The sequence below is a fragment of the Dendropsophus ebraccatus genome, chromosome 1 (genome assembly GCF_027789765.1).
Source record: "Dendropsophus ebraccatus isolate aDenEbr1 chromosome 1, aDenEbr1.pat, whole genome shotgun sequence".
NCBI lineage: Eukaryota > Metazoa > Chordata > Amphibia > Anura > Hylidae > Dendropsophus > Dendropsophus ebraccatus.
The window spans coordinates 117,100,109-117,112,994 of record NC_091454.1 but is presented as its reverse complement, the minus strand read 5'-3'; the positions used below and the strand labels follow the sequence as shown (position 1 = coordinate 117,112,994).

Genomic DNA, 12,886 nt, shown 5'->3' with positions numbered 1-12,886 from the left:
GCTAATATTTGTTTCACTGATCAGCCGCTATGACTGATGTTGCTGAGAACTTGAGCTGTAAAGAGTTATCTGTCTGCTGAGCAAACAGCCTGGAAGCTACCATCTGCTCTTATGTTTTTTTAAGACTGTTGGCAAACACATTGCACAGGAGTGCCCTTCCTTGTTATACAATAGTGTGTGATTACATGTGATAGTATTTAGAGAAAGTAGTGTGTGCGTTAAAAAATTAGTTCACAGAGGTACCTCAGATTACGAGGATAATTTGTTCTGGGAACATGCTTGTAATCCAAAACACTCGTATACCAAAGCAGATTTTCCAATTGGAAATAATTAAAATGCAGACAATTGGTTCCACTGCAAATACAGTTTATCCCTTATGCATATGCACTATAAACACCAGCATGATTGCAAGTGTTATATTGTTTAGGACAGCGTTTCCCAACCAGGGTGCCGCGGCACACTGGTGTGCCAGGAGAACCCGCCAGGGGTGCCGCGGGATCCCGGTGGGAAATGTGCGCTGTCTCTTTAAGCATCCCGAGAAGCTGCGTTGCGCCCGCACTATGAGCGGGCGGAACATTAAAGTAAGCAGAATATAGGAGCAGGAAGTGTCAGCGTCCTGCTCCTATATTCACTCCCATAGGCCGCCGGCACTTCATGCCAGCAGCCTATTGGAGGCCGGGACGTGACCTCTCCGGCAGGCGTGATGATGTGACGTCATCACGCCTGCCGGAAGTCCCGTCCCCGCTGCTCGCAAGATGGAGCCCGAAGAGGAGGAGAGCTGCTTCCTGCAGCCACACAGCGCGGATTAGGTGAGTAGGATGTTTGGTTTTTAGGGGCAGAGCAGGGGGCATTATTAGTTCATGGGGGCACCTCTGGGGGCATTATTAGTTCATGGGGGCACCTCTGGGGGCATTATTAGCTCATGGGGGCACCTCTGGGGGCATTATTAGTATATGGAGGCCACCCCTGGGGCATTATTAGTATATGGGGGCACCTCTGGGGGCATTATTAGTTCATGGGGGCATTATTAGTTCATGGGGGGCACCTCTGGGGGCATTATTAGCTCATGGGGGGCACCTCTGGGGGCATTATTAGTTCATGGGGGCACCTCTGGGCCATTATTAACTCATGTGGGCACCTCTGGGGGCATTATTAGCTCATGGGGGCACCTCTGGGGGTATTATTAGCTCATGGCACCTCTGGGGGCATTATTAGTTTATGGGGGCACAGCAGGGGATCCTACATACAGGGGGCATCCCACATTCCTACTAGATTTACTGCACATAACACCAAACAGCGCAGTTACTATGGGAGCCTACAGGAGGGAGAAAGGAAAGGAAGTTGCTAGAAATGTGCGGAGCCTAAATTGTTTGTCTTGCAGGTTCGAAAGAGATGAAAAGTAGCTGGAAGAAATCATCATGGTGGATGGAGAGGAAAAGGGAAAGTGACGCCTCAGATCAAAGAAGACGTCACCTGTGAGTCACTGTATGACCGTTTTCTTATTTTGTAGAACATTATTTAGTAGGGGTGCCACGAGGAAAAAATTTTAGTAGGCAGCTGAATCCAGCCAGAGGTAGGGCAGAGCAGAGAGAAAGTTACTTTGTTTCAGTACTGTGTTGCACAGATGGTCCACAGGAAGGTGCAGATTACCTGATTCCTAGCCCCCTCCTCCATGTACAGCCCAGTCCCCCGATGCAAGCAGGGACCGTGCAGGTCAGCTGATTCCCAGCCTCCTCCAAGCACAGCACTGACTCTGATTCAACCAGGGACAGGTCACCTGCTTCCCGGCCTCTCACATGCATAACCTGGGCCCCCAATGCAAGCAGTATCTTATTCCTGGCCTCCTGACAGCTGATTGCTTCCAGTCCTCGTGAATTTGTGGTGTCTATGGAAGGTAAGATTTCAGTGTAGAGGTGGGCCATTTCTGCTAAGCCCCCTCTACCCAGTTTGGCATGGTATTCTTATTCAGACACAGGGGATCTCGTATTATGAAACTCTGCTCGTAAACTGAGTTACGCTTTTTTTTTTTAATCTCAGCTTGTCTTACAGATTGCTCACACACCAGGTTACTCATAATCCGAGGTATTATTGTCATTTAATAGTTTTGAAACTATTATATGGCCCTTATAAAAAAATGTCTTAGCAGTATATGGCATTTTTCTGAGCACGAATTGCTCATGCTTTATAATATGTCATTGTTGCTAGCAGTCAGTGCCAGCCTTAAAGTAGATGGCAACCTATGCGTAATTTATTCTGCCCCCCCCCCAACATAAAACAGGTAAGTAACACAATATATGCATACTACTACTGCTTGTAAATGTAATAGGGCCAGTGATCAACCGACTGATTGCCGGTCTCTTAAGCCCCTATTACACGGGTCGACTGTGAGGAGCAAACGAGTGCTCGTGAGTGCAGAAGGGGCCGCAGGGAGGTGCGGGGGGCTGCCCGGATGCCCGTTAGATTGTCCAGGCAGCCCATAGAGGAAAGCAGCGGTCTGCTGCCGCCACTTCTATACCACAGAGCGGTGGCAGCAGATCGCTGCTATCATTGTCGTTTGTCTTTCAACATGTTGAAAGACAAACGACAGTAACGATCAGCCAACATGGTTCATGTCGGCTGATCGTTGCCTATTATTACACGGGGCGATTATCGACCGGATATGGCCGATAAGCGTTCAGTGTAATACTCTGTTCAGAAATTACTCTGCCATTTGCCGCACAACTTCACGTAGATAATAGATGTGTAGCTGACGGCTGATTAATACTAAGGCAGCATAAATGATCTAGTGATTCTTAGTGCAGCCAAAGCCAAAGGATTATCAAGCTGTGTAATAGACTCTGTAAAAAAGTGCAGAGATAGAAGATCAGCACTCATTTATAGTACGGCTTGGGCCTTCCGGTAATGCGTTTAGGTTAAGTAGCACCCTGTATGAGACTTTCTGTTGCTGACCCCCCAAATGAAAAATCTTCCCAGTTTTTGACCCCTCTGCTTGTTTTTGACCCCTAAAGTTTGCATATGCTATGGGCAGTTTTAAAACTTTATTTTTACAGAGACGATCTATTACACAGAGTAGAGGCTATGTATCAGCTAAAGGAGGCCCAACCTGCAGGTGTAAACCATAATAAATTTGGCATAGAGGGATACCCCACTTGTTCAGATACAGTGGACTGAGCTCCCATACTTCCTCTAATCATGGCTACAGGTATGCAGCATGTTATGTTAGCAAAATTATGTCTGTGCAGCGAATCTGAACTCCTGTCTCCAGTTGATATAAACATATATGAAAAAAATCACAAAAGAGGCAGAACCACTTTCATTGGTACTTATCATTGGATAACCTTCTGCCATGTCATTTTGTATACAGGATTGCATGTTTTAAAACTCGAATTAGTCTGATTGTCCGGGGGAGAATTTGTGCAGCATGAGTAACGTCTTGGAGATATGAGTGAGAGATTTGGATTATGGATATGTTAGTCTAAGATCTTTAATAGAACACACAGCCTAGGTAGAGTGGTAGTCATAAAGGAAGAAGGAGACATAGGAAGGATGTAATGTTTTGTCCGTAAGATGTGTATTATTCTATAATTGATTTCAGGAAAACAGAAAATGAGATGAAAACCATTTAGTGCATTTCAAAACCCAGAAAAGGTATCATCCCAACCCCATACAGATTAAATTGCACTAACCGCCGTATTATATAAGTCTCCAGTATGTTCAAGTGCACACGTATTTATATGCTGCAAACACAAACATATTCCAGTGCAGTTTTTGGGTTACTAGAATTATTGACTAGCTAAAATGGTACAGAACATAGGAAAATAAATAGTCACCTCAATGATTTGTATAATCAGTGCAAAGGCATTCCTCATTTTTTCTAATACTGATAAAAGCTTTCTGACATTAGGACTCTACAATTAGCATTGCTTCCTTCTGACAGATACTAGGAATCTAAGTAAGCATTTGACAGAAAACACCATTAGCAGAAAGGCTAACAGTGATGTATGTACCATATTTTAGGACTAGAGATGCATTGAAAATTCACCAATTTCAATGTGGGGGGGGGGGGGGGGGAGGAGGAGGCAAGGGATTGGTGCTCCGGGGTGGTACAAAACATGTAAGATCACTCTAGATACATTGTAACAGTGAGGGCCCTCACTGTTACAATGTATCTAGAGTGATCTTTCATGTTTTGAATTCCTGCTATCTATTTATATTTATCTGTAGCGATCTGCCTCTAGCTCCCAATAGCTGCAGTGTAATATATACCCTTTGCCTTTTCATTTCATCAACCTTATGTATACAACTGTATCGATTAGTGTTTGTGTACCTACTGTGTTGTTTAGATTATTGCCTAGCAACATTAATGGGCGGGATTGGCGCTCTTTCTCAATCCTCTCAGTCCTTTTAAACCCCCACTGTCCTATACTTTGTATGCACAACTATCTGAGGAAGAAAGCCTATGCTTTTGAAACGCCCGTTTCGAAAATAAGGAATAGTGGGGGATTTACAGGCAGGATAGCTTAAAATGAGACATCATCCTGAAATTAAGGCATCTTCCACACGTAAGGACCCTACCCCCGGCCTCCGCCACCATGCTGCTAAGGGAAGGGGGTGGGGAGGTTTGTGATGACAACTACTGTACAGTATATAATAAATATTAATTATTTTTTTTTGTTCTTTATTTTGTGAATTCTTCATTGTTAAATAAGATATCCCCTGAAAATAAGACATAGCACATCTTTCAGAGCAAAAATTAATATAAGACACTGTCTTATTTTCAGGAAAACACGGTAGGTCAAATGCCACTAAAACAAATATATGTGCTTCATGTGACAACCAATATAAAGATCCTATATACATCACATATGTATATCATAAGTAGTTACAAAGAAAAAAAGCCAGCTAAATAGGACATCCCAAATTACTTACATGAGTACATGTATTGCAGTTGTCTGCAGCTGCAATCACAAAAAAGAAAGGCTTTTTATTATTGCTAGGGATGGTCCGAACCTGCCGAGGTTCGGGTTCGTACGAACCCAAACTCTCGGCAATGATTCCCGCTGTCTTCCTCCTCCGTGGAGAGGGGGGATACAGCGGGAGGACCGCCTGGAAAACTGGGATACAGCCATAGCCATAGGCTGTATCCCAGTTTTCTAGGCGGTCCTCCCGCTGTATCCACCTGCTGCACGGAGCGGCCAGACAGAGAGAATCTGATGCCGAGCGTTCGGGTTCATACGAACCTGAACCTCGGCAGGTTCGGTCCATCCTTATTTATTGCTCTCAAGTGTCACAGAGGCAAGGCCAGAGTGTTTTAGTGCCCTGACTGCGCCTCTTAGGGTACTATTACACAAAGCGATTTTTTGAAGATTAACCATAAACAAACTCAAACGACTGCTATGGCGAACAACCTGAAATCGTGCACCCAATTTCACGGAGAGATGATAGTTACTTATCGTTATTGCATTCATCCTGTCATCGCCACTGCGCTCGCTGCTACTGCGAACAACTGAACGACGTCTTATTACATGCGAACGATTTGAAAACAATTAACAATAAAAATAGGTCCAAATTCTATTAAACGACCAACGATTTTTCGTTAGTCGTTTAATTGTTGTCTGTTATTACACTAAAAGTTTATCTGTCAAATCCGAACGATTAAACGATTTTTCAAACGATAATCTTTCTGTGTAATACCACCTTTACACGTCAAATAATTTTGTAAGGTAATTTTGATTTTTCATCCCTATCTCCTTCACGTTTTAGTACACAGTCTATAATACATCTCAGATCTTTTACTATGAGTCCAGCTTCCGCAAAATATCTGACAACCAGTAATTTAATTTTCTTGGTACAAATGGTAGCATTGTGATTATTTAACCTTATCCTACATTAAGTTAGTGTAGAAAGGGACATGGACACTGTAAAACAAACACCACCTAATCTATTTGCAGGTCATGTCTGTTCCTATAATTATGTTCACTGGTCGAGTGTGTAAAGATCCCTTGTCACAATTGTCACACCCCAAACAGGGGTAATAACCAGATTTTAGTTGTGAGGATAATACCATGGAGAGTAAGGGCATATCAGCATGTACCAATTCATCTTTGATGTTTCGGTGTTGTTAGTACAAACACAAAAGGGGTATCAAGGTGTGTGTGTATATTTAATATATAAATAAATATATATTTATGTGCATATGTGTATGCATATATGTATATAAATATATTTATACATCATATGTTACAAATCATTTCAAAAAGTCTTTCTTCAATACATTTCAGGTATTACAGTGCAACAATATTGCAGATGTCCGGTGTGGATGATGACAGACTGGCAATTTGGCTTGCTGCTATTACTGCTTTTACAAACTTCAGTTTTACACTTGTTGGTGTCTGGCTTGTGGAAAAAGTTGGTAGAAGGAAACTCACTCTTGGAAGTCTTACAGGTATGCGGATAGTTTAAGGATATTGCAATTTGAAAATTATTTTGCATTTCTATTTGCATGATCCATAATAGACTAGAAACCCAGAATCTGACAAATATATTTATGTAACATCTGTTGTTATTTTTTGTTTTGTTGTTTTGCCAATGGTATCCCATTCTTGTATGTATGTGTGTGTGTGTGTGTGTGTGTGTGTGTGTGTGTGTGTGTATATATATATATATATATTTCCAACTTTACTGCAATTTACCACCCAACCTTTGGCCTTTAAAAGACATGTATACCACTTGCTGCTTGCTCAGTGTGTTGTCAAATAGATACATTAAGCAACATGGAGCTGATGCATGGACAACAACCTTCAACTGGTGTAGTTGTGGGTAACATTGGCTTCCTTGATTGTATAGTATAGAATAGTAAATATCTTCAGAAAAAAATCTGGTATGTATGAACTGGGTATCCTTAACAATATTTTATTAGCATATCCAAATACATTCAGCATAAAAGTTAACCTGTCAAAATACATGGTCATTTCTAAACAAAGAAATAATGAATATAGTATATGACTGGATTAAAAGCACCATTCTGTAAAGGGGAAACTCCAGGTAGAGGTTAAAAAAAAAGTTAGTTCTGCAGAAGCATTAAGCATTACTTACCTATTTATCTCAGTTTTGAAACTACCAAAAATCCATTTGTTTTTTTTTTTTGGGGGGGGGGGGGGGGGTTGCTCTGTATTGTGTTTCTGTAATTCCTGGTTGAGCAGTTCCCAGAATGCAATGCTTTCCCTCAGCTGTTCATCACAGTCCTCCACCCTGCCCATTCCCCACCCAAATCTGTTGCAGAACATCTAGGCTGTGTTCACACATTGCAGTTTCATTGTGTTACTGAATTATTTGCAGTACTTTATCATTTCATTCTGGTCCCACACCCACAGCACACTGTATTCTCTACCTGAAACACCACACTGTATTCTCTACCTGTAACACAGCACGCTGTATACTCTACCTGTAACACCGCACAGCACGCTGTATTCTCTACCTGTAACACCACACAGCGTGCTGTGTTCTCTACCTGTAACACCACACAGCACACTGTATTCTCTACCAGTAACACCACACAGCACGCTGTATACTCTACCTGTAACACCGCACAGCACGCTGTATTCTCTACCTGTAACACCACACAGCACACTGTATTCTCTACCAGTAACACCACACAGCACGATGTATACTATACCTGTAACACTGCACAGCACGCTGTATTCTCTACCTGTAACACCACACAGCGTGCTGTGTTCTCTACCTGTAACACCACACAGCACGCTGTATTCTCTACCTGTAACACCACACAGCACATTGTATTCTTTACCTGTAACACCACACAGCACACTGTATTCTCTACCTGTAACACCACACAGCACACTGTATTCTCTACCTGTAACACCACACAGCACGCTGTATTCTCTACCTGTAACGCCACACAGCATGCAGTTACTACCTGTAACACCACACAGCACACTGTATTCTCTACCTGTAACACCACACAGCATGCTGTATTCTCTACCTGTAACACCACACAGCACACTGTATTCTCTACCTGTAACGCCACATAGCACGCTGTATTCTCTACCTGTAACACCCCACAGCGCGCTGTATTCTCTACCTGTAACACCACACAGCACGCTGTATTCTCTACCTGTAACACCACACAGCACCCTGTATTCTCTACCTGTAACACCACACAGCACACTGTATATTCTACCTGTAACACCACACAGCACGCTGTATTCTCTACCTGTAACACCACACAGCACACTGTATATTCTACCTGTAACACCACACAGCACGCTGTATTCTCTACCTGTAACACCACACTGTATATTCTACCTGTAACGCCACATAGCACACTGTATTCTCTACCTGTAACGCCACATAGCACGCTGTATTCTCTACCTGTAACACCACACAGCATGCTGTATTCTCTACCTGTAACACCACACAGCACTCTGTATTCTCTACCTGTAACACCACACCGCACACTGTATTCTCTACCTGTAACACCACACAGCATGCTGTATTCTCTACCTGTGACACCACACAGCACACTGCATTCTCTACCTGTAACACCACACAGCACGCTGTATTCTCTACCTGTAACACCACACAGCACACTGCATTCTCTACCTGTAACACCACACAGCACGCTGTATTCTCTACCTGTAACACCACACAGCACGCTGTATTCTCTACCTTTAACGCCACATAGCACGCTGTATTCTCTACCTGTAACACCACACAGCACACTGTATATTCTACCTGTAACACCACACAGCACGCTGTATTCTCTACCTGTAACACCACACAGCACACTGTATATTCTACCTGTAACACCACACAGCACGCTGTATTCTCTACCTGTAACACCACACTGTATATTCTACCTGTAACGCCACATAGCACAGTGTATTCTCTACCTGTAACGCCACATAGCACGCTGTATTCTCTACCTGTAACACCACACAGCATGCTGTATTCTCTACCTGTAACACCACACAGCACTCTGTATTCTCTACCTGTAACACCACACCGCACACTGTATTCTCTACCTGTAACACCACACAGCATGCTGTATTCTCTACCTGTGACACCACACAGCACACTGCATTCTCTACCTGTAACACCACACAGCACGCTGTATTCTCTACCTGTAACACCACACAGCACACTGCATTCTCTACCTGTAACACCACACAGCACGCTGTATTCTCTACCTGTAACACCACACAGCACGCTGTATTCTCTACCTTTAACACCACACAGCACTGTATTCTCTACCTGTAACACCACACAGCACACTGTATTCTGTACCTGTAACACCACACAGCACACTGTATTCTCTACCTGTAATACCACACAGCACACTGTATTCTCTACCTGTAACACCACACAGCACGCTGTATTCTCTACCTGTGACACCACACAGGATGCTGTATTCTCTACCTGTAACACCACACAGCACGCTGTATTCTCTACCTGTGACACCACACAGGATGCTGTATTCTCTACCTGTAACACCACACAGCACGCTGTATTGTGAAAATCAGTGAAATTAGTGCAGCTGCTTCTGGCCGATCAGAGATGGTGAGTCACTCAGGGGATTGGGGGATCCAGCCAAGCTTCCTGTGACATCACACCCTGCCCCCTGTCTGCATCATGAACCTGTGCCTAGCAAACACACATAATGAGAGACAGAGGCATGGAATATTTGTCTCCTAAGTGGGGAGAGCAGTGGGACAAAGAGACAATGTGAATTGGCACAGAGGCAATTTTTCTTCACTTCCTGGATTTCAAACAGCTACCAGTGTGGCAGAACCGTACAGATATGGTAACACATTGTATAGACACATCTATATAACTTTTAGTAGAAAATAAGTTTTCCTTATCTGGAGTTCCCCTTTTTTATTTGGTCCCACAATATTTGGCAACAATGACAGCTGCCAATTGTTTTTTTGGAGCGTCTTGAATCTGCCTGCTGTCATTGTTGTCCTTCAGTCTTCTACTCCAATTCTGAATGTTAGCAGGGTCCCTATTCCCACAAGTAGATTTCAGTGCTCTCCAAAGATGTACAGTTTGGTTGAGATCAGGACTTGCTGACCAGTTGCTGACCAGTTTAAAACAGTTACTCTCTTAACAGTGGATGTTTGCTTTGTGCCATTAACTTGATGTGGGATCCATTGAGTTCTATTCCTGCACTTGGAAGCAATTTTTGCTTTGAAATGCTATGATAATCCTCCATATATATTCTTCATGTAACATGTTCAAAGCTGTTAGTCCCTGATGCAGCAAAGCAACCTCACAACATGTTTCTCTATAGAAAGGATGGTGCACCTTTCTTTATAGGCTTCATGCCATTGTCATCAACATAACACTATGCGCATATAGCATGCATTACCAAGAGCTCTAGTTTGGTTTTCCTTTGTCCATAGAACCTTTCCAAGAAGGATTATGGATTGTCGACATACAGTGCCATATTCTTTGCAGATAGTCTTGTACCATTTAGACTGCTTTGTACAGTAGTTTTTTTTCAATTGTGAGCAAGGAACAGGGAATAAAACTGGCCTTATGAAGCATGAAAGCCACTTGGCTAAATAAAGTTGTACAAGCACAGGCAAGATGGTAATAAGCAAGTCTAATTTCTAATTATTTGCAGGTTAGTGTGATTTTGCCTTTTGTTTCAAACTGAACACAGTCTTTGTGGACAGTTATAATAAGGAACTTTTCTACCTCTCCTAGAAATAAAGATTTGGATCAGTACTTTGCATCAGGGCAGATATAGCACCCACAGTCTTGAGCATGGCTGCACACAACCTGAATGTGAGGTGAGCAATGATGTATACTGTACGGTATACATTGCTGCACACTAACAGAGGTGGCAGGCAATGCTCACAGTACTGTATGCATTGCCACTTACCCACCATAGAAGCACACTGGACCAGTGTCTCAAGACAGTGGCTAATTCACAGCTCAATGAGAGTAGCATGTTATGCCAATATTGTAAAAGGTTATGCCATTGGCAGCCACAGAATTTATATATGTAATGGTGCGTTTACACAGAGAGATTTATCTGACAGATTTTTGAAGCCAAAGCCAGGAACAGACTATAAACAGGGTGCAGGTCATAAAGGAAAGACTGAGATTCCTTGTCTTTTCAAGTCCATTCCTGACTTTGGCTTCCAAAATTGGTCAGATAAATCTGCCTGTGTAAACGCACCATTAGCCAAAGTTACATGTGTTACAGAGAAAATATTGGATATTGGAAAGATTTGTACATCTTTTGCGTTTTAGACTCAGTGGCCACTAACAAAATGCCCTGACTAGGTATGATAGCAGTTGTAGTTCTACAAAAGCTGGTGAGCCATAGTTAGTAAAACATAAGGGGGGAGATTTATGAAATGGTGTACAGTAAATATACACCTGATGTAAACTGCGCACAGCAACCAATCACAGCTCCTCTTATATTTTACCAGAGCTGAAAGCTGAGCTGTGATTGGTTGCTGTGGGCAGTTTACACCAGGTGTATATTTACACTCTTTCATAAATCTCCCCCATGGTGTCTATTTCCTAAACTGTCACTGTCGTTATAACTTTCAAAATCTAAATCAACAGTAGATGTGACATAAAGCAAGTTTGCCCTATAAATTCATTTTTTGTTGTTGTTCTCATGCTGTAAAACAAAGCTGTACTTACCAGAAATCCAGGTCCAGTCTCCTGAAGGCAGATTTTCTGACTTGTGTTGGTATAAAAAAAAACAGACTAAACACAGGAATTCCAGGCAGTACAGAGAGTCACAGCTCAATGTGTGCATCAATCCCATGACTGCCTTCTCTCTGTGAGCGCTCAGATGGCCTGAGACACACAGGACTTCCTGTTTTCTGACTGTTTCCTGTTTTTTGAGAAAAAAACTGTCAGAAAAAAAGGAAGTGCTGTGTTCTCCATGATAACTAAAAAAAAAATGAATTTAAATGGCAAACTTGATTTATATCACATCTACTGCTGATTTAGATTTTGAAATTTATAACGACAGGGACACTTTAACTGTTGCACTCATGAAGAAAGTACACGCAAACATAATAAATGCTGCCTGTGTATGGCCTACGTATGGAGAGTATGTAAGGCATGTAAAGTGAGTGTCACTTAATCAGTGCTGATGTAAATAATTCCATCCCAAGTCTGATGTGCAACTTCCATTTTCATCATAGGTACAACATTGGCCTTAGTTGTACTTGGTTTGGGATTTTTATTATCTGCTCAAGTCTCACCTCCAGTTACGTTCAGACCAACAGATCCTTCCAGTCAAAATTCTACTTGCTCAAAATACAGGTGAGTGTGATGCATACGTATCGGTCTCACTTCTTTTGAATAAAAATATGCAGATTGTCCAAGTGTGTTTATGACCCCAAACTATGGCCCCAAAATATCAAAGGGTGTAAAATAGAAATTGGTGTAAACTGCCCACAGCAAGCAACAACTTGGCTTTCACTTTACCAGTGCTGAAAGCTGATTTGTGACTCGTTGCTATGGACATTTCACACCATTTTGTGACCATAGTCTTTAGAGTATGTGAAAGACTTGTTTGGACATTGCTTAGTGTAGCAGATGCCATCACAAATTATCTGTCTGCAATATGATACTGCAATATGATATATAAACTCTTTCTTTTTGCAGCTTTTGCAATGGATGTATGCTAGATCCCAACTGTGGGTTTTGCTACAAAATAAATGGTTCAAATATTTTTGATTCGTCTTGCATTCCAGTGGATCCAAAATCCACAGAACAGTCAGCATGGGGCAGGTAAATTCTCTTTCCTTACGCAAACCTTCATTTCCGATACTTTGTAGTAAAAGTTCAGAATATTTAAATAGCTAGGTTAAGACAGTAGTCGCACTAG

At 42.3% G+C, this 12,886-nt stretch overlaps 1 protein-coding gene across 2 annotated transcripts in view; it reads left to right on the top strand.

Annotated features, from left to right (window-relative positions):
• The window catches only part of SLC2A13 (solute carrier family 2 member 13), a 163,907-nt gene that overhangs the window by 132,466 nt on the left and 18,555 nt on the right, over nt 1-12,886 (top strand). For both annotated transcript variants that reach the window (XM_069977256.1, XM_069977253.1), the window contains exons 5-7: nt 6,282-6,445; nt 12,198-12,318; nt 12,664-12,789. In XM_069977256.1, coding sequence (XP_069833357.1) covers nt 6,282-6,445; nt 12,198-12,318; nt 12,664-12,789 — 411 coding nt within the window. The remainder of the gene's footprint in view (nt 1-6,281; nt 6,446-12,197; nt 12,319-12,663; nt 12,790-12,886) is intronic.